The sequence below is a fragment of the Diospyros lotus genome, chromosome 14 (assembly GCF_014633365.1).
Source record: "Diospyros lotus cultivar Yz01 chromosome 14, ASM1463336v1, whole genome shotgun sequence".
Taxonomy (NCBI): domain Eukaryota; kingdom Viridiplantae; phylum Streptophyta; class Magnoliopsida; order Ericales; family Ebenaceae; genus Diospyros; species Diospyros lotus.
In genome coordinates, this window is record NC_068351.1 from 31,582,168 (window position 1) to 31,605,586 (window position 23,419).

General features: G+C 35.7%; 3 protein-coding genes across 3 annotated transcripts; 1 reads left to right on the plus strand and 2 right to left on the minus strand.

Annotated features, from left to right (window-relative positions):
* The first annotated feature begins 8,915 nt into the window (after window positions 1–8,915).
* On the plus strand, window positions 8,916–14,715 carry LOC127789706 (mitochondrial import inner membrane translocase subunit TIM8-like). Its single transcript, XM_052318658.1, has 2 exons — window positions 8,916–9,080; window positions 14,348–14,715. Exons 1-2 carry the CDS (start codon window positions 9,033–9,035, stop codon window positions 14,543–14,545), a joined length of 246 nt encoding a protein of 81 aa, XP_052174618.1. The 5' UTR covers window positions 8,916–9,032; the 3' UTR covers window positions 14,546–14,715.
* A 5,075-nt stretch (window positions 14,716–19,790) lies between these two features.
* On the minus strand, window positions 19,791–21,104 carry LOC127791007 (uncharacterized). The gene is made up of 3 exons (XM_052320743.1): window positions 20,586–21,104; window positions 20,447–20,498; window positions 19,791–20,350 (listed from the first exon to the last, which is right to left on the minus strand). Exons 1-3 carry the CDS (start codon window positions 21,102–21,104, stop codon window positions 19,791–19,793), a joined length of 1,131 nt encoding a protein of 376 aa, XP_052176703.1.
* Window positions 21,105–21,343: 239 nt separating this feature from the next.
* On the minus strand, window positions 21,344–23,054 carry LOC127791009 (L10-interacting MYB domain-containing protein-like). Its single transcript, XM_052320744.1, has 3 exons — window positions 22,980–23,054; window positions 22,051–22,401; window positions 21,344–21,955 (listed from the first exon to the last, which is right to left on the minus strand). Exons 1-3 carry the CDS (start codon window positions 23,052–23,054, stop codon window positions 21,344–21,346), a joined length of 1,038 nt encoding a protein of 345 aa, XP_052176704.1.
* Between the last annotated feature and the right edge of the window lie 365 nt (window positions 23,055–23,419).

Sequence of the window (23,419 nt, forward strand, 5' to 3'; positions counted from 1 at the left end):
CATATTAGACAATTGAATTAAAGACGAAATTGCGACGAAAATTTTTGTCGCTACATTTAAAAAAATTATATTTAACAATGAAAATATTTTTGTTGCTAATCAATCGCTAAAGTAGCAACGGATCCATCGTCAAAAAAATTTAGCGACAAAGACTTTAGCGAAGGATTTTTGGTTTTAGCGACAGAATATTTTCATTGCTAAAACCCAAACTTCTTGTAGTGTTATAATATGGTCACTAATGTTTGATTTTCTTTACAATGTGATCACATTTAAAATTTTCTAGGAGAGACCTTGCCTGAGTTGATGATGTGGCACTGAGATGGCAATCAGTAATTCTAATCACAAGCCTAGAGGTGGTCGACATGTTGATCATGCAATGAAAATGAATGAATAGTTGCCACGTGGCAATAGACCACTTTTCCACGTCACCCATCTCTCTCCCTTCCCCTATCTCTCTCTCTCTCTCTCTCTCTCTCTTTATCTGTAAGCACCCCTGCTCGAATATCCCAACCACCTGGTCTATCCGAATGGAAGCACTTACATAAAGAAAGAAAATTAAACACAAGACAAAAATACCCTGACATGCATACGTAAGGAAAATAACAGCAGAAGCAAAATAATGAACATGCACGCACACAAGTACCCTGCTAGAACAGCGGTCACAAAGTATATAAAAAAATATATACCATCACCTGTGCTAGTAAATAAAAACACAAGGAATGACCCGGCACACTAAAAAAAAATAAGAAACATAATCCTGACAAAATATCAGAGACAATGGGGGCAAGCCAAGTGTACACCCTACCAACACGGCTGGCTGCTAGGTGGAACGATTCTCGCCCTCGAACTTCACTTTACCCTTACTTGGAATGATGGAAAGCAAGGTGAGTCGCAAGACTCATCAAGCATAAAGAAAGACAAGGCTATAAATAAAACAGACAAGGAGATCACCCCAACACAGTCCCGCACGTACACACAAGCCATGTGACGCAACAATACAATAGTGCAACATAATAAAAGCACATACTGGTCCTTGGGAACCACAAAAGACATTCGACACCCAAGTCCCATACCAACCTGCCGCTGCCTTGAAAGGCAACAAATGTCTTCAACAAACATGTGCGCACTCCTCGAGTCGGTACTCCCGACACCCGAGCCACTGAATAACCGAGCCCTAGGCTCCCTCGAAACGATACTCCCGTCCGAGACCACTGTATCCATAGTAACCATACAATGCGCAAATAAAATGCAAGGCGTAGTAAGCATCAACTAGATACACTGGCGCCCATACATCTAGGCATCAGGCAGATGCTTCGCCCACATAGTAAATCACACGCGATGCATATGCCCGTGCTAGATGCAACATAACCAAGCTAGAATGTCTGTGGCCAAGCATAACTAAACCATGATAACCCCAACATGCAGCCTAAACCCATGTACACACCAAACCATGCAACAAGAATAAAATGTAACCAGGCATGCTACAATCACGTAACGGCAGAACTAGTCAGCAGTGTTTGGCATCGGTCAACGGTCAGTGAATAGGAGTGACCAGCCGATAGCCGAAGATAGACCGTACAACAGTCACACCGTCACCGAGCAGCCGATCCTTGCCCCCACTACCCAACCACTCTAGCCTATGAACAACTAAAATCCATAGTAATACTTGAACGACTAGGAACATAGCCTCGGGTGAGTACGGCATCATTCCCACAAGCATGGGGTGGCTCGAACCCCCGTAGGCAACCAATGAATAAAATCCTCGAGACTAGTTTAATAAATTAAATTTTAAAACAAACCATTTAAAATTTCATAATTAATTAACGGCCGGAACAAACGAAGGGAGTTCAAATAAATTGACAACGAAAGAAACGTTGGGGAAGGTATAAAGAACTTGCCTTTACGAAGATATCCTTAGACTTGATTTGGCCCAACGCGGTAAAAATTATACAAATTGAAACATCCCAATAATTTGCCAAAATTAATAAAATTGGACCCTAAACAAAATTTTGAACATACAAAATATTTATTACTAGCTTCTCTACATATTTGGAAAATTAAATCTTCAATTTAACTGGATTTAATCTGAATTTCAGCCCCAAAATCTCCCAATTTTCATCTGTGCACACTGCTCCCTTTTTCCAATTTTTGCTGGCTATTCTGCTGCAAAAGAAACGCCTGAATTGGGCTTAAATTGAAGCAAAAACAAGCGGACGAGGAGGAGGCACGTGGGCCAGCCGCTGGGAGGCCACCGCCTCAACCGAAATGGCGTCGTTTCGGACGCCTATAGCTGATTAAAAATCAGCAAAATTCCCTGTCTCGCGGGCTCGAACCCACGACCGGCCGCCTCCCACGCACGCCCGCAACTGCCCGCGCCACACACGCCTTCATACATAAACCGCACTGCATTAAATTTAAGGGATCCCTAGTCCTTTTTTACGGCAATCGCACCAGCCCCCCTCCCAACTTCCATTATTCACACACACACACACCCTTTATTAATTACACTAACGCCCAAAACTACCAAAAATCACACAATTTAATTTATTTCAAATTTTTTATTATTCCAGAAAATATTCTAAAATAAATAATTAATTACCCTAATTTCTTATTTCCTTAAAATCACATAATTTATTATTATTTATAACAACAAGTTATTTTAATATTTCTTTTAAATTAATTTACCCCAATAACGAATAATTAAATTAAATTACGATTCACGGGGCGTTACATTCTCTCTCTCTTTTTCCTTTCTGCCCTCAAATTCCTCTTATCTCTTTCTCTTCTGCCCTCGACTCCCTCTCATCTGTTTCTCTTTTATCCATCTTTTCCACCAAGACTACTACTTCACCGTTATTGCCACCGCTGCCTCCATTATCAACACCTCTACCTTCTCTGCTCCTTCGCCTTTCCAGTCATTCGTCTCCGATAATTGCCTCTCTTTCTCCGCCCATTCACCTCTGATCACCATTGGTTCGCTTGCCACCTCCCTTGTTCTTCCTTTTGCGCAAAGGCTAACTATGAGATTTTCAATTTCTCTTTATTTCTTTTCTTTTTTCTTGCCATGTCTCAGTTTGCGTGTCTGTGTAAGGTGGGTGTAGGAGGGGTACCAATTTCTTTTTATATAGTCAATTAAATGCTTATCCGCATATACATTTTACAGCAAGTGAACTATACTACAGATGCTTAAAGTAAACAAAAATATCAACATTTAATCTGGGAAGAATGTTGAAGGAGACCATATGTAATACCCTAAAACATCGTGAATAATAATTGTAATTTTGGTATTTCGGACCCTAATAAAATTATTAGAATTTTAGTATTTATCTAATAAAGTTAGATATGTATAAATTTATTTATATAAAATATATAAACATAAGTTATTGTAAAAAATACCAAAAATTATATAAATATTATGTATTAAATTGGGCCTTTCTTGCAAATAATATATTGCTCGTATATGTATGTATATATGTATATGTGTGTATATATGTATATTATAAAAAAAAAATCAAAAAAATCGGAGCAGGCGCGATGGCCATACTCTGGCCGCCCCTACAACAAGCTATTAGAAAAGAAGGGGGCATTAATGCCGAAATGGTCGTCGGGATGGTTTTCCGGATGTATGGCCGCCCTTGATGGGACAACTCGTGGCCGGTTTTGGCTATAAATAGCCGCATTCAAGTGAGGCTCTTCATCAGAAACTTTTACTTCCAAGATCGGGTGTTTGAGACAATGTTTGAAAGATTGGTGAGTGGAGTTTTAATCCTTGCGTCGTGGGTAAGATTTCTGGAGCGTTTGGTAGCCAACGGATCAGCGGAAGCAAGAAACAAAACCTCGCTGGAAAATCGCACAATCGTCGGAGCCGAGCCTTCAAATGCCAAATCGAGGTATTTTCAGTTATTTTTTCAAAATTTTAAGGCTATTTTCGGGATCGGGGGGTTGGATTTAGGCAGGAGAGAGGGCTTTTTTGAAGTTTGGAGAAGCCGGAAAGTTGTCGGCGGCTAGGCAGCCACCGGAGAAGACGAACCAGGGTCAGGCGCGTGGCCGCACGCGCCAGTGCATGGGGAGGTGGCGTGTGGCCTGCACGCACGCGCCAGGTGGAAAATAAAAGAAAAGAAAAAAAAAGAAAAAGAAAGAAAAGGAAAGAAAAGAAGATAAAATAAAATAGGAAAAGTTTTGCGAAATATCTGAAAAATTTTCAGAAAATCTAGAATTTAATTTATGTGTTATTTTGAGAAAAATTTCCTAGAAAATGTTAAAATAATTATTTATTTTGTGATTTTGTTATTATGGAAAATAGAAAAAAATAGGAATTTAATCTTAAAAATTATGAGAAAATTTCATAATTCTAGAAATACTTTTTTAGGAATATTAGTGAAGAAAAATTGGATTAATGAGGATTTAGATATTTACTATGATTTTTGAGGAAATAAGACTTAGAAAATAAGGAGTAATTATGAGAATTATGAGGAAAATAGGAAATTGATATTCAGAAATAAATTTAATATTTTAGGAACCCTTGAGGCTCGAGAATTTGGAAATAACTCGTTGGGCACGTCTTTCGAGGTTGACACGCTTATCGAGATAACTTAATTTATGAAAAGTAAGTGTATTGTTACAAGTTTAGTACGATTGTAAATGTTTATGTTAAACCCTGATCTTCGGAACTGCTTTCATCATATTAACATGCTCTGATATGTATCCATCACGTAGACTGCACACATGACATGCTACGAAATGCTTATATACATGTTGATATCATTGATCACGTGCATCGTGGTCGTAGGGAGTACGAACTGGCATCGCTACTTTACCAAAGGTGTCCCCATACATCCCGATTTCAAAAGAGGTGGCTGTAAAAATAGTAGGCAGCATGAAGGGTACGGTTGACACCTACGATGAGTAAGACATTGCATATACATATGATAAAATATTTTGTACCTTTACTTAGATGGTTCATCATCTAATTTGGGTTTTTGCCCCTGAAATATTCAAACGTTCCAGTTGAGACTTGTAGTGATGGTACGAAAATTGAAGATGTGTAACGACACGAGTTGTCGAGGAATGAGCAAATTGTACCATGTTTTGTTGTAGCATGAACATTTTAAGTATTATGTATAGTAAGAATGTACGTTTTAAATTATCTTTGGAAACTTATATATCGTGATAACTTTGTAACAAGCATTATATTCAGTTATCTATGTATGAAATGTTATGATCAGGTTCGATTTCAGTTTTCGCTTTATATGATTCTGTTTAAATCTAGTATATGAATTATTTTGTCTAGCATTAGATAGGTTTAAGGGAATTTCGGAAATAAATAAATTTAGCACGTGAAAAGATTTTTTTTAAAAAAAAATAAGTCTCAAATTTTTTAAGTTATAACACGGCTGAGAAGGTCGGGTGTTACACCATAAATCAAGTTGTTCATGTAGGTTCAAAATGGACCTTGATGTCAACTCGGCTCATTACATTCTCAATAAAAAAATCGAATAAGCTTTAATTAATGTAACACATATAGTTAATGTGGACACTTTTCCGTTACTTTGGTAAGGTATACCAAATTTCTTGCCACCTCCCGCTGCTTCGCCCGTAGCCTCCAGCTACCACTACTTGGTATATTTCCAAAATTATACTAATTTACTGTTTATCAAAACAAAATTATAAATTTGCACTCCTTTATATACTTTACTAATGGGATAAACTTAATATATGTTATTAATATATGTTACTAACTTATATATGTACTTAATTTAACTCCTAATTTATGAAATTTAATCTTATTATTATATGTTAAAACATTTACAATCATTTTTATTATTATTTTGAGTTAAGCACTGGTTTACGTAAGTAAAAAAAATTAAGAATTCCATCTCCAAATTGAAATTGATAGTGTAAATAAATGAGTGTAACAAAAATTGAATTTAACAAAATGCTGAAATTATATGATTTAATGAAATGCATCGTGGCTCCAAAACAAAAATAAACAATGCTACAATTAAGGTAGATAATTAGTGGTCACAGAACTTGCCATTTCCTAATATTCCCTACCCTATTCTACCATTTACTGAGCAACACAAAAAACAAAAATAAACAATGTTGCAGTTATGACACGTGGTATTTCTCATGTCACATGCTCAGCATTATTAGGGTGCGTTTGATTGGGATAAAAAGTGGGGCAAAATTTTAATTCTCACACCACTCTTTAGGAATTTTAATTTTTTGATTTCAAGAAAAATCTTCACTTTTTGAACTAAAATGGAATTCGAATTCTATGAAAAAAAATTATTTATTAATAGAATTCCGTAAAATTTAAATAAAAATTGAATTTCACTCCATTTTCTACCTCTATCAAACGCACCCTTAATAAATCTGTGTGAAAAAACGTTTTCTCCAACATGTTGGCCCTAATTACAGTTCAAAAAGAAACAAAAAAAAATCCTAGATTCAACAATTTCAAATTCATGGTAGTATAATAAGAAAATATCTACTAAAATTGTAATTTGTAGGAAATTGTTTTACATCTTCACTTTGGTTTGGACCTAGTAACTTTATCTAGCTTTACAAATTTTACAGATTGGTAACTTCTCCTACTCTGCATGTAATTTTGAAATTCATATATCATTTTCCTTCACCAAAGTCAATTTATCCAATTTTATCCCCATCATTAGTTTAACAAAATATCTCATCTATCCTTGACATTAAGTCATCTATTATTCTGTCTAGATTTGGGTTCCTGTAGTTTGAGGGTATAGGCTGCATCCCAAACTCATTAATGAAATTCATAGGTCATTTTAATCAAGAACTCACAATGATTTCCAACCACAACAACAGATCTTACTCCACTTGCAATTTGACCAATTGAATGTTAAAAAGAATAAAATTTCTAAGTAATTAAAAATTGCCTCTGACCATGGTGACAATATATGGGTAAATTCTTTCATTTCTAGATGAATCACCTGCACAATAAACATGTATATAAAAGTAAAGAAAACTCATTACATGCTTGAGACAATACAAGAAAACTCATAAAACTAAGCAAACTCAAATTTAAATGGTATAATGCTCATTAATTTTAAGAAAAATAAAAAAGAATAATTGAGTTATATCAGGCAAACAATCGTTATCCACATTGAATCCCATATCCAAACAATCACTATTAGATGTTAATTTATACAAATCTTTACTGTATATATGGTGTTTGGCTTTTGCCAAAATATTTTTGCTTCACCAATGATATCACTCTCCTTAACCATTTTTTGGCTTTCTAATATCAACAGTTTATTAGCATAATAGAAGTAAAAAAAATCAACTTTCCCCTCTCTATATCCTATGGTGTCATGCTTTCTACTACGATGTAAGATAATGGTGGAATACTTTGAGTATGTATCTACGATGCAAAACAATCAAATAGGTCAAATTTCACTCAAATTACAATAATGGTGTATTTTCATTTAAAAAACAATGATTGATAATCCCTAATTACATGTTTTAAATGAGTCATCAAAAATAAACCCTAATTACATAACTAACAATATCATTCAAGTATTAACTATAAAAATCACATTACTTAAAGTTGATTAAATAATATATTCAATAATTTTATACACTTTGTAGTTACTGACCTTATTTATTATATGTATCTAATTATACCAACCACTCAACAAACAATTTCATGTATATAATAGTTTCAAACCATGAAGAAGGAAATAAAAATTTAAGCTTACCATATTTTGGTTCCACTCCCCTTAGATCTCTACATAACCAATCCATCGTTAATGTTGCAGTTATTGTTGCTTTCTTCTACACCCTATTTTGATTTGCAATTTGTTTCAATGCAAGCCTTTTGGGTTTGATCACCTTAAACCACTAAACTCAACGATAATATTTTAGACAAGAAAAGATGAATAAAACCTAAACAATATGCAGGTACTATCAAGGGTATCTCACTGTTTCTAGTAGTGATGGCCTGAGGCGAATGAGTGAAGCAATGGTAGCCGAAGATGAATGGGCGAAGCAGCGAAGGTGAACAGTTAGAACAACGGTGGAACGAAAAAATTGGATGGTTTGATGGTGGTAGCGGTGGCAGTGACAATTTTGGTCAAAGAAAAGGATAGAAGAAAAAGAAGTAATGGTGACCAAAGGTGAATAGGTGAAGAGGTCAAGGGCGGAGGGCAAAGTAGTAGTGATTAAAGGCAAATGATCGAAGAAACAGGGGGTGGTAACCGAAGGCAAACAAGCAAAGAAAGAAGGGCGGTGATCGGAGGCGAATGACTGAAACGATGAAGCGGAGAAGATGGAGGTATTGATGGCGGCGATGGCTACAACGACAATGACAGTGACGATCTTGGTGGAAGAGAGGGATAGAAGAGAATGAGAGGAACAAAAGTCGAGGGCAAAAGGGAAAAAAAGTAAAGAGTGAAATGCAACATGGAAAAGTGATTTATTGCCTCGTGGAGATCTTTTATTCATTTTCATTGCTTGATTAGCATGTGAGACATCTCTAGATTTGTGATTAGGATTACTGTTTGCCACCTCAATGCCACTTTAGCAACTCCAATTAGATCTTTGTTGGAAAATTTTAAATATAACCACATTGTAAAATAAATAAAAATCAAACATTAGTGGTCACATATTACAAAAAATTGAAATTTAGTGACTAATTTAGAAAAAGATAAAAATAAAATTAGTGACTGATTTACCCAATATTTCGTATAAAACCTAGAATATCAAGGTTTAGATAACAAATTTGTGAAGCATCATATCAACCAAAAAATAAAAAGAAAAGGAAAGAAAGAGAGGATATATTTTATTTATTTTGTTTTTTTAAACGGACCTAAATAATCTTAAGCCCACCTGTTCATATAAAACGGTGCCATTTACATATGAGTGGGCCATATAAGCCCAAATTGAATAAGGCCCCACTTCTTCTTTCTTTGAAATTTAGGGTTTCTGAACTGCTTCGCAGTTCGAAATCGATCTTCGGCACAAACTGGAAAGTGATCTTCGCTTGTTACCTGCAAATTTGGATGGATCCTTCTGCTTTAAGCTCTGCCGAATTGCAGCAATTTATCAGTGTAAGTTTCGTTCTTTCACTGTATCTGTATGCATATACATGTACCCAGGAACGCGTCACTCTTCACCCCCCCGAATGGGCTTGTGTCACGGGAAATGCTTGGAAGATGCGTTTGAGAATTACCATGTTTCTGTGTATATACATCGATCGCTATAGCTCACTGGCAATTAGAATGATCAAATTTCTGAATTTTTGCTGATTCTGTGTTCCCATATTCTGTATTCCTAATTGATTGTTGTTTTCTCCTCTTGTAACGAAACTTCCTATCTGTGGCTCTGTACTTTTGTTAGTTGCTAGAACAGAGAGACAAAGATGAAAAATTGCTTCCTCTATCTCTTATTCATGGATCTCAGCCATTTAAATACCTAGAACTAATACATCACCTAATTACAAGAATGCCATTGTCTTGTTTCAGTTTATTAACTAAACAAACATAAAGCAAAAGACTAACAATACACACTAAACAGGAAGTAAAATACAAATACAGCTAAATGAAATAAGAAATACAAGCATACAACTACATATAATATTAATGTTTCAATTGGTTAGAATAAGTTGTCAAAAATATATGCACAGTAGGGTTTAGGTTTGGGTGTGAGATATCTGTTTTTCCATCTTCTGTTGTGTTTCTTGTTCCACATTGCTGTTTTCTGGGCGAAATAAACATTCAGAAATGGTTTGAGGTTGTTCTATTGTCAATAATATCTCCAGTTTTCAGAAAAATTAGTCTACAGTAAACAGAAAATTAGGAAACTTGTTTAAATACAAAAATTTTCTAAATAGAAAATGGGCATTTGGAAAATGTGGTTTTCCAAAACTGAATTGAACTTGGAAAATTGCTAAAATAAGTTTTCTAAGGGCTCTTTAGTTGTGGAAAAGAAATCTACTTTTCCAGAAAATTATGCCACAGAAAATGGAAAATTAGAGAACTTGTTCAAATGCAAAAATTTTCTAAACAAAAAATGGAGATTTGGGATCATGGTTCTCCAAAATTGAAATGGATTTGGAAAACTCCTAAATTGAGTTTTTCAAAATTTTCTAATTTGGAGATTTGAAAAGCGCAATTTTCCACAAAATTTTCTCCAAATCATCTCATCTTCGTATCTAAACAAGTTAAACTTACACAAAAGAAAAACCTCTCTGTTTCTCTGTTTTTTGAAGTTATATTTTAATTTTCTAGATTGAAAATTAATTTTTTGCCCTTCTAAAATTTGAATGCATTTTTTATGGAAAATGAAAACTAGAGACTTTAATAGAAAATTGGAAAATATTTTTCTCTTCTAACACAGTCCCCACGTTCCCCCCCCCCCCCCCCCCCCCCTCTCTCTAAATAATTTTCCACCACTAAACAACCCTTAATGTCTCTGGATGTTCCATTTGATCAAGGAAAACATGTTTTTTGAGGATGCTGGAGCAATTTTGTTGGTCCCCTCCTTGTGGTTAGACTTTATTTTGTTTTGGGGGGTGTATTTAATCCTGAATCCGTTTTTTTACCTTTAATAATTTCTTCAATTTTATTTGTATTTAGATGCCAATATCAAGATTTCAATGCCACACAATATCCAAGATCCACCAACCCAAATATGCATAAGAAATTTATAGTGGTTAGGAGTCCACTGTGTCTACGTCAATTTTATATGGCAAACCTACATTGTGTTCTGCTATCTCTTATCCATTGAGGTTTTGACAATCCCCTAGATTTGTTTCAGCTCTAGGAAGCTAACAACATGATAATGGTTTATACAAAGATTTACAAACCCTAGTCCACACTTTAACCAAATATGAAAATAAATCACAATAAATAACAAAGAAACAACTGAAATGAAATAAGTACTTTACAGCAAATTACTCAATGCCTTGATTGATGAATATTGAAGAGTTTCAGTGCATTGGTTGCTTTGTATCACAAAGAGAGAGTTGAACTTGAGAGCTTATGAAACATGAATGTCAAGGGCCTTTAATGTGCAATCAATAGGTAGGTCTTGGTCTTTTATCATGTTGTTTATATACTCCTTAGCCTTCAATTGAAGCCTCACAACTTTTAATTAATATAATTTACTTGAATTAAGGCTTAAGTAATGGCATTTGTAACAAAGGGGGTGTCTATGTAAAAAAAATAAACCACAGGGACCTCTAGAGCCATTTTTAAGCCACAAGGGGTCTGAGTGTAATTTACCCAATTATTTAAATTATGGCAGTGCATGATAAGTATGCATGTGACTTGTGTAAACATCGACGTCATAATTGTTTATAGTTATTATAACAAGTTCTATTAAGAGGAAAGGCCCAACCTGAAATGGGCCGACATAATAAATTATTTGGATGGCTGACTCAATTAGTGGTTGGGCATATGGGTGGTCTTATTGATGTAGTTAAAAAGAAAAATAAGAAAAAAGTTCGTCAGACAATATCTATGGGATTTAAACCCACAACTTTCCGACTAAAAGTCTAAATCTAATACATTCAACCACTCAACAAAAGTATCACTTTCAATAGGGGGGGCATCTCACACATGTAATAGATAATATTATTAATTTATAAGTTAACATCATTACCAAATTAATTAATTTTTATTTTCAGTGGGGATGACTGACCCCTCTTGGTCCTTGGTCTGTCCACCCTTGGTTCTATATCTTTCTTCCTGAAGTGAGTATAATGTAGAAGGGTTGAAGTTGGGCTCACAAAAATAGTGCTTTGCTGAAATGATGCTAGGGAACAAGTACAGGCTTTGAGGGCTGAGAAGGATTGACATTGGCACTTCAGAGGGGCCTTTGAACTGAAGGGTAGAATAAAGGCTTTCTCTTCTTATCCATGGAGATTTGAGGACCTTTAGAGGTTAGTCTAAAATGCTAATGTCCGGGGGACACTGACATGTTATTATTTGCCTAATGCTCTGTTGGTGGAGTGGCCTCACTACCACAATGTAGTGGACTCATTACATTTGAATGTGGGATGTGAGTGCAAGGTAGCTCTCTCGTGACTAATCTTCTTTTGAGGGCAAGAGTTGATGAAAAGCATAACTAGTTCAGGTGAATGCTCATTTAGCTTGAGATTAGCAAGCCATGGAGATAACCTTTTTGAGTACTTGGTTTCATGTGAGCATGCTACTCAAATAGAGAATGTCTCCAGCTGAGCCAAGAAGATGCAGTAGGCATCCTCAATGGGTTGAGTATGCGGATGAAAAATGAAGGGCTCTAGCTGAGGGTTCTCTCAAATAAGCGGAAGTTCTATTAGTATCCCCAAAGCAGACCAGTGCTGTGGAGTGCAAACAAAGATTTTGTTTTGTTGAGCCAGGGATGTTCTGTAGAGAGCTTAGGTATTTTCCATTGCTAGGGGCACCAGATGCACTACCTTAATTGTGTGGTGTCATTGTGCCATCTCTGGACAATGGTACATGGAATCACATATGGACATTAGAGTTCTAGAGGAGAAAGTATGCACATCTTGGATGTGGCATGCATACCCTTACACTACAATAGCTATAAACAGTGAGGGCTATTTTAATCTATTAAGGTCCTTTGGCCTTTCGTTCTATTGTTGTATTATTATTTTTTCTAAGAGTGGTTAGGGGATTTGGTTTTCTGCAAACACTTTGGGTTGGCATAGGCTTTAGAATAACACTGTTGTGGCATTAATGTGCATGACCTAATATGGCGCTGAGCAACATAGGCACATGCATGCGCTGTAAGGTTGCACTTTTGTGGCACACTTGGGACTTGCACAAAACATTATTGGAGCAAGGACTGTCCAGGTCAAGTTTTGGGCTTACTTAGTGATACAACATTTCATGCTTTCTGATGTAATGGCAGATTAGCAGGAATTTCCTCAAGTATGCAACTTTAGAAGGTTGCCTGGTGACCGCAAAAGTGGAATAGTCACAATTACATTGAATAGTTACATGTATTTGTTTGATTCTTAAGGATGTAGTTTGTGGTAGTTACAGTTGAAGGACTAAGCACTGCAACTCCCAAGCTATCATATATGAAGGGGCAGAACGACTAAGGGCCGAGAGGGGTTGGCTGCCCCCACTGAAAAATAAAATTAATTAATTATGTAATGATGTTAACTTATAAATTAATAATATTATCTATTAAATATGTGAGATGACCCCCATTCTGAACGTGATAATTTGGTTGAGTGGTTAAAGGTGTTAGATTTAGATTTTGGTCTGACAAATTGTGGATTCAAACCCCATAGCTGCTGTCATTTGAAGCACTTTTTTTTCTTGTTCTTCTTTTTGATTCCATCAACAAGGCCTGTATGCCCATCCACTAATTGAGTCTTTCATCCAAATAATTTATTTATGTCGGCCCAATTTAGATGGGCCTTTCCTCTTAATTGAACTTGCTATAATACGTTTGCCTAAGTCGTGTGCATACGCATCATGCACTGCCATACATAAAAATTATTCCACCATTCTAGTTTCCATGATTCCACCATGCGAATAAGTTGAGTGGTTTAAGCCTTTAGAGTTCTAAATGCTCTTTATTTGTAGGTTTTTAGAGAGAGATTTGATTTATCAAGATACGGTTTTCTGGGGTTTAGTTCCTGTTACTATTTTTTATTTTTCTCTGTTTCGCCTTCATTTTCATCTCTTTCAAGCCTCAATCTTAAAGATTTATTGTTTACTAGGTAAAGATTTGAACATTTCCTATAATGAATATCATTAATTCACTGTGCAACTGAATAGGGAGACAATTGGATGAATGATTGCTGGTCACACATATAGAGAGATACATTTGACAAGATTGAAAATAAAGCTATTATACATAGCATGAAATCTTGTAAGATGAATATTATAGATATGTATTGTTTTTGTATTTTTTTTTTCCTTTTTTGCTATTTGTTTTTGTAAATGATTTTTTGTCAGTGTATTTTTGCTCCAATTGAACTAATTTTGGGTCTGCGGCTGCATATATGTAACTGTTGATTTGATCTAAGGGGTTGAAGATTGCTTCCAGGGTGAACTTGTTATGAACCTATATATTGGCTTTGAGATTGCTTACTACATTCATCACTTGAGTAAAGTAGCTTGAATTATATTTCACCAACAAACCAACCTTACCCCTGAAGGAGGAGATGGACCAATGTTTTGCGTGAATTTTTAGATGGCAGACCTGAGCTCCAATAAACCGACCCCAACCGACCCTGCAGAAAGTAAAAGTCAATAGTGTAGGGAACAGTCTGTTTAGTTTGTATTTCCCAGGCTTGGCTGGGTTCTAAACCGTTGCTGGCTGTTTTGCAATTCTAATTTCTGAATCCATGCAGCAAGAAAAGCAAAAGGCAATGGTCAACGAAATGGTGGCGAAGCTGACGCATATCTGCTGGGACAAATGCATCACTGGCACTCCCGGGAGCAAGTTCAGCTCCAGCGAGAGTTCCTGCCTTTCCAACTGCGCGCAGCGCTATATGGATATGTCTCTCATTATCATGAAACGCTTTCAGTCCTTGGGTTCCATGCAGTAAAGACAACAAAACCATGGTATCTTGACCCAGTTTTTGAGTTGTAGACTTCGATTAGTTCATATCATTACTTAATTTGAACTAGAATGTATTATGTTGTTCATTGGATACTTAACAATCATTTTTAAGACTCCAAAAATCAGTTATTATGGAAGTTCTATTGTTGGGAAGAAGTGCGTTTATCATCTTGTGAACTAGTAGTTGAATTTGGAGCAGAGTCCTAATCTATCTAGCTGGGGAAATGCAGGCCAAGCGGGTTAGTGTCTTGTTTTCCTTAAAATTCTTGAATGATATTGTTACAGATATACATACATATATATATATATGTATTTGGTCGAAGAAGACAATAAGAATAAGTGGGTCGTTTGAATCCATTAATGTTGCATTAATTAATATTCGTAGTAGTGTATTGGGTGTCTAATTTTATGTGAATGGGTGGGAACTTTTGTGTATAGTGCAGTGTCCACAAGAGAGTTTAGATTCTGATAGAAGTGGAAGATGAAGTTAGTGAGTGCTTTGGAACTGGAGTTTGGCGCCTGTAAGAAGCTGCCACTCAATAGCAGCCGCGCAGCCGCCAGTGGCTTAAACAAATCAATAATCAAAAATCAATAATCCCACCAGTAACCAACACAACGCATGTAGCAGGAACTTGCTGTCAAAATTAATCAGCAAAACAGACATTGCAATTCGCTTTCCATCTTCTTGATGCCCCTCACTCATGTGCGCGTCACGATTTTGGCTCTTAGACCTCGTTTGTTTGGAGTGGAAAACATTTTTTCGATTTTTCAGTGTTTGAGAGTATGAAAATACAGAAGTCAATAAAAAACTAATTTCAATCAACAAAATATCTAACTTAAAACAACACACAAGTTAGAGAAAATGACTTTCCATCTATTAGAAGAAAAGTTATTTTCCCTTTCCCTAAAGCCATCTCTCTAGACTTCCTTTGTCATAAAGCATCTCGATTAGTTTCCATTTATGTTTTGTCGTCACCATTTGCCTTGTTGTCGTTGTTTGTGTTGCCATTTGTCTTCTTGTCGTTTTTGTTCACCATCTGCCTTGCCATCATCGTTTTTGTTTGCTGTTGTCATCAGCGTCACCACCTAGGTCGTCATTTGTGTTGCCATCTATTGTTTGGCGATCTCTCTCTCTCCCTCCCTCTCTCTCTCTCTATCTCTCTTTATTTGGTCACAACAAGTGTCCAAACCTACAAGTTACAAGCAAATAACAAAAAAACATATTTTAGAAAAATTCTTTTCCTTGAAAATTGTTTTCAAGAAAACACTTTTCTCCAAGCGAACATAGCCTTAATTTGTTTTCAATTCTTTTATGTTGCATGTTGAAGGTGCCTTAGGGTTGGTAAGAATTTTTTTTTTTTTATTGGAAGATTATAAGTTGGAGTAATAAAAATAGTTTCTTTGCCCAATCAGAGTAACATCACATAATATAAAATGAAGGGGTTTCGTTGTTAGAAAAATGTTTAGAAAGTTTAGTTGAAAATTGGGGGTAGCTTTGTTAGAAAGTTAATAATTTGCACAAAAAGGGAATGTCATTTTAGATGAAAATTAAGATATAATGATTGTGATATATCTATTAAGATATAATAGATCACCCAATCTTCTGCAAAGTTTAAGACTTGTGCTAATTTTAAAGCTTCTACTGAGAACTACCCTACTCAAATCACCACTATTCACCTCAATGGAACTAATTTCTTGTGGTGGTCGGAGTTAGTTTGAATGTACACAAGGGGAAGGGGAAGGGGAAGGGGAAGGGGAAGGTCGGATATATCATGGGAGATATGCAGAAGCCTAGCAAGAAGGATCCTGCTTTCTCCACTTAGGAGGCTGAGAATTCTATGTATGGTTATGACCTGGCTGGTGAATTCTATGGTTAAAAACATCAATGCAAACTATGTGTTATTTAACTGCAAAAGAACTTTAGAATAACGTCATGTAGATGTACTTGGACTTAGGAAATCAATCACAAGTACAAATTGACATTGAAACTTGCAGAAATTTGCCAATGTAAGGATAGGGCCACAAAACATTTCAATTCCCTTAAAAAGATTTAACACGATCTTGATCTGTTCAATAATTATGAGTGAAAATCTATGGATGATTATAATTACTACAAGAAGATGTGGATATCAATCGAGTCTTCAAATTATTACCGATCTTGACGTTGAATTTGATGAAATGCGTGGACATATCATTGGAAGGAATCATCTTCCTCATATTGATAAGGTGTTTGCTGAAGTTTGTCGAGAGGAAAGTTGCATACACGTAATGTTGGGAAAGAAAACACCTAGTACCAGCGGGTTTATGGAGAGTTCGACACTTGTGACTTTTGAAGCTCATGCTAGCCCAAATAAGACCCAAAATCAATGTAAAACTGATGATAAGTTTGAATTGAGGGGTGATTTCTACTACAAGCCAAGACACACTAGGGAGAAGTGTTGGAAGATCCATGGTAACCCACCAAATGGAAAGGGAAGCAAATCGGGTAAGTAGTCTAATCGTTCCACTGCTTATAAAGCCGAATATAGTCTATTCAGCAAGAAGTAGATGGAACATCTTCTAAAATTGCTAAAGTCCCATTCATCACCTGGTACTTCTAGTGGTTCTCTAGCACATACAAGTAGTAATCCCTTTGCGCACTCAATTTTTCCCAATCTGTTCCTTGGATCATTGATTTAGGAGCTTTTGACCACATGACAAGTGTTTCTCATTTATTTAGTACCTATTCTCCCTATTTAGAAGTTGAAAATAGTAGGATAGTAGATGGTAGTTACTCATTATTTGTAGACAAAGGCCAAATAATTTTTTTTGAGAATATTACCCTTTAATCTATTTTTCATGTTCCTAAAACTGTTTTGTTGTTTTCTATGCTCTTATTGCTATAATTACTGTTGAGGATCAACCGACTTCCTGAATTGCCAATATCTAAACATTCGAGATCCAACCACTTTGAATCAATAGTGAAAATCATCTAGATCTGCTTCACCTTGACTTCAACTGATCACTGCTATGATCACTTGGGGAACTGCTTGACTCACAACTGAGCAATGATCGACTCTGATACCAAATATGACGATCTAAGGTTGGCCTAGCGTTTAGAAAGGGAATTAAGAAGAATTCAAGAGAGAGAGAGAGAGAGAGAGAGAGCGCAGAATCGGAGGGAGAGACTAGGCAAAAAAAGAAAGAATAGAGGAAAACAAGGGAGAACAAAAGAGAGAATGTAAGAGAGATCTGAATTCAATCTATCATTTTCAACATACCTTCTCTACATACTATAACCTATTTATAGGCTGTTTAACTGAAAGTAGGTTCTAGAAACAACACTCATGTGCACTTTAACAAAATTAATATCTTCTAACAAACAATTATAACTAATTACAGTATTGCCCCTCTAATTCCCATTGGGTCGTGACAATTACGTTTGGATAAGGTACTTAAAATGACATCATTTCAAATTCTTCTATTTCTTGAGTCCAAATCCAAATGCTTCCAAAAATTATGTAACAAAATAATGGATTTGAATTTCAGATTCCAAATGACAATAATAAGGTCATTTGACTCTATCCAAACGCAACATGACCCCATTTAAGCGCAACCTTAATCGAATTTTCATAAATGAAGAGTGAAATCGTTCGTTTATGGAAATAAATTAGACCCTTATGCTTCAAAATTGAAATCATACGGGATCACAGATCACCAAAACTCACATCGATCAGACCATAAAACGGGAAAAGGAACAAAAGAAAGACAAAGGAAACTAGTCCCTCTAGAAAACAGTTGCAAGTCATTAATGGAATAGGATCCTAGCTATCCAAAACAACTTAAATTCATATAAGCACAAAGAACCCTACTCCAATGATATCAGCAGAAACACAATTGCATAAGTTACTTGGTGGATGGATTAATGTTGATTTGCAGAAGCACTGACGGAAAAATTAGCAACGCTTCAAATTAATGCAGGTTTGGCGAGGGCGACGCTTGGCGCCAATTGGTAGCAAAGAAGTATAGAGTGGTCACAAGGAGCCGATGGTCACGCCGAGAGACTTCGAGGTCGTTTGGATAGGCTTTTTTTTTTTTTAAAAAAAAAAAAAGAGCTTTGAAGGCTTAGTTTGGCTAGGCTTTTTTTTAACAGCGTTTAAGTTGGGTAGTGTTTAAGTTGTGTAATAGCGTTTAATCTGAATAGCGTTTAAGCTGATAACGTGTTTGAATAAATATACTTTTAAGCTATTAGTGTAAAGTTATGTGTTTGGTTTGTAAAAGCTGATAAGCTGTTAAAACTTGACAAAAAGACTAAAATAGACATGACATTGAATAATGCAAATAAAATTCAAAAAATACATTTTTTTTTAAAAAAAATTATAATTGATGTCCAATTGCTAAAATACTTACAATTACATATTAATAAATTATAAAATAATCTTAAAAATATATATATTTTTTATTTTATGTATAAATTTAAATTTAATTCATAAAAATATTCAATATATATGTTGAAATATTATATAAAATTATTTATTTTTAAATTTTATCATTACATATCCTGTATTTTTCATTTAAATAAATATTAATACTTAAATTTATATTTGTTTTGAATTGCTAGAAATTTGATATAAAACACCAAGATTACAAAATTATACATGACACAATAATTGATAATGAAATAAATTTGAATTACAAATTTTAAAATTAGAAAATATAATCAAGATAAACAGAAAAATCACAAACCACAATTTGATGATGTTGTTATAAGTCTAGGATTTCTCACACTAATCCAACAGACTCATTGTGCACCCAATTTGACCCAAAATCAAAGCCTCGCATGGATTTCTCACACGATGTAATCGTTACATTGTGTGGATGGGGGAGCAGGCACTTGGGGAACTATTCATCAGCATCCCTACCCCAAAACATATACTTCATTCAGCTAATCAACTGAAGTTAATTGTCAAGAAATGAAGAGAAAGAAATCAACACTGGAGGTGTATATATCTCATTGGTAATCTAAAGAGCAATCAGTGTCATCTTCCATCTGTAAGGAAAACACCATAGCTAATCAAAAGTGGAATAAAGGTTTGATATATTGCAGAACAATAGACAACAGGCGGTAACAAGCAAAACAATTCCATTGTCCAGGAGAAACAATTTAACTGAAATACCACCTTCCAGCTAACCAAGTTGAAGGTCATGATTACTTTATTCTGCCTGTTCGGGGGAGTCAAATTGACATACAATTATCGTGATTGTCCAATATCTAGAGCTATAGCATCTCGCATTGCCATCCAATAAATATCACTCCGGTCCACTTCATCGTTCCTTTGACTATCAGATGGTGTCACAGATTGTGCATCAGGAATATAATTTTCGTTTTCAACTGCAGTGAATGCAACATCATGTACCCCTTTCTTTCTAATATAGTTATGGATGGCCATTGTACCTAAAACAATGTCTCGTTGGGTATCAAAATTATATGCAGGCATATCTCCCAAAACTCTAAATCTTTTCTTCCATACTCCAAAAGTCCGCTCAACAACCATTCTGCAAGAAGAATGTAAGTAATTAAATGACTCTTTATGCCCTCTTGGTGCACGCAATCGGCTTGTTCTTGCACGTCGAAAATCTTCAAGATGATATCTTATATTCTCACCTTTGTATGGCCCCATGTATCCAGTCGTATGAGAGTATCCTGCATCTACTAGATAATATTTCTCTCCTGTTGGGTGGGGAAAATTCAAGTCGGACCTTCGAATTGCTTCACCAAATATTCTAGCATCATGAGCTGATCCCTCCCACCCTGCCCATGCAAATGTAAAACACATGTTAAAATCTACAATTGCAAGGATATTTTGGGTTGGATATCCTTTACGTCCTATATATGGTACTTCCTCACCTCGTGGCAACCGAGCCTTTACATGAGTACCATCAATAGCTCCAATACAATCCTGCAATGAAAATGTAAGATATTCGAATTATGTTTCAACAATTAACCTAAGAATAATCACAAGTTAATAGAATGTATTAATAAATACCTTAAAGAATGGCAAATACTTGGGATTATTCAGTTTGTGGTATCCTTCCCCATCATTGTAATTTGGATGTGGTTTAATAATATCAATAGCGAACTTATTAACAGCAACCAAAACTCTATGAAATTGCCGGCTAATTGTCTCACCAGAATGATTGAACATTTCTTGTATTAATCGATTCCCAACCCCATACCCACAAATCATCAAAAATATTCCGACTGATTCAGGCACAGACATTCCTCGTGTAGGGGTGAGACCATATGTTTCGGTTAAATCACGACATAAATCCAAAAAAATTGATTTTGTCATACGAAAATCTTGGTAACATCGAGTTTCATTACCATTTAGTATTTCGTGCATGAGTGTATGACCTGTTCGTTGAGATGTACGGCATGGTTCCTTGAGCATGTATTTGGCGTAATAATTTAAAATCGCCCCTACAGTTTGTCTGAATAAGAACATTGATTCTGCATTAACTTGTTCATTATTTGCTTCATCGTAGTCATTCTCCTGATCTTCCATTATTCTGTAAAGCATGGAGCTTTATTAATATCAATACTAGTTGATCTTAACAAGTCAAGTCTATAAAATTTTAAAAATATATCAAATTGCATTCAAACATAAAACACCATTAACAAGTTGAAGCACATCATCCAACACGCACAACAACAAACAATGTTCAACATAAAACACGCTCAACAATAGTCTCAATAATACTCAAACATAAATAACATTAGTTCAAACATATTAAAGGAAAAAGTTCATGGTAGAGGCCGATGATCTTCAAACAACTGATGGAGGTAGTCCAACCAAGCAAATCTTGCCTCATCGGATGGTTGATTTATGAAGACAGTTCGATTCGGGGGCTTGGTAAAAAGGGTGCAAGCATAATTCCACAACTTACACCCAACCTGAATGGGGAGACGCTGCAATACCTCCATGCATTTTGGAATGCTTTCTGCATCTGGTCCAGCAACATAGTTTATAGTATTTGTGCTCTTAGTGTATAGCTGCATTAAGTCTTCAATATTTGTCCTCAACATGGCAGCACTCGACATCTTTTCCTTCCTACTCTTTTTAGGGGCCGATGATCTCCCTTGTTGCCAGCTTGGTTCTAGAAACAAATCGTCACCAGTTGCAGCATCAATGGGGCTTTGATCCTTACCAAATGGCTCTCCAAGATCATTTATATCCTCAGTGTGCTGAATTGCATCATCTTTTTTATCGGTACTTGATAGTTGAGCTGGAGGTTGATATTGACTTGGAGCTCTTGCTTTTTCCCCAGTTGCTGCAATATCAGAGAATAAGCCATCATAGCGAAACCATATGATGGACAAGTCTTTGTTCCTGAATTTTCGAAAGTTGTCATTTTCCTGTAAACCCACAAATGCAAAAAATTGTCATTTATTGTGTCTCAAGTAGTTTATAAAATATAAAAATTTATCATATGGAGAACATATCAAAATACCTTAATTTTCTGCTCCCACCAAGCATTATCTGCCGCAATAGTCTTCTTTGATTCATCCCACCCCAAACCTGACTCTCCTCGCATCATTTGCTTAAATAGTGTCAATTCCTTCTTCATAGAATCCCAGTGGTTTTTCAATTGCTTGTTGTCATAACATTTTCCTGTTATTTCATTAAAAATCTTGACCAAATTTTTCCACCCATCCTTATTTATAAATGATCCTGGCCTGTTTCCCTTTTGAATCTCTTGTTCTACTAGCTCTATAAATTGTAGATGTGTATGGTCATTCCACTTAGCAGAGGGTCGTCCCGTATTGGAAATATAGTTCATCCGTTTCTTTCCTTTATCCATCTATATCATAACCAATATACAATGTGGGAGAGATAGAAATCCAAACATATTGACAAACAAAGCAGAAACTGAAACATGCAGAAACATTCCAATATAGTTTTTGTATTGAAACATGTAGTTAGTATTTGTATTGAAACATGCAGTTAGTATTTGTATTGAAACATTCCAAACTGAAACATGCAGAAACATTCAAAAACTAGAATATACCATTATTCACAAAATACATAATATTACATAAACAACAACAATGAACATTTTTATATGACTTGCAAGTTTATTACACAAAAAGCAACATTTACACAAACAGCAAAAGCCCAATCCATTTTTTTGACTTGCAAATAGCAATGACATTTTTATTACACAAATAGCAATATTTTTACACGTACAACAACAAACCCAATCCATTTTTTTTGACTTGCAAGTAGCAATTTTACATTTTTATATGAATATTTTTATTATACAAACAGCAATATTTTTACATGAACAGCAACTAACCCAATCCATTTTTTTTGACTTGCAAGTAGCAATTTTACATTTTTATGAGCCTTATATTCCTATTCAAGGTTCGTTTGGCAAACAGCAACAACAATGAAGGAAACAACAACAACAATGAAGGCAACAGCAAGATCAACAATAACAGCAACCCAATCCATTTTACAGAGATGAGCAGTGTAGATATACACGATCAGCAATGAAGGCAATAGCAATGGCAACAACGAAGGCAGATCTGGAAGCAAGAGGCGGCAGCAGACGCGACCCCGGGCGACGGCAACGATGATGATGGCAGATCTGGAAGCAGGAGATGGCGATGGCAGCTTGCGGCGCTAGAAGCAGGAGGCGGTGTTGGGAGCAGGAGGTGGTGCTGGGCAGCACTGGGTGGCGGTGGTGATCATTGTGGGAGGAGATTCGCGGCGATGGCAGTATGGAGGAGGCACAGATGGTATGAGAGAAGAGAGATTCGTTGAAGCAGAAGAGGAGGGTTGAGGGATAAGAAGTGTAAATATTAAAATTGGAAGAG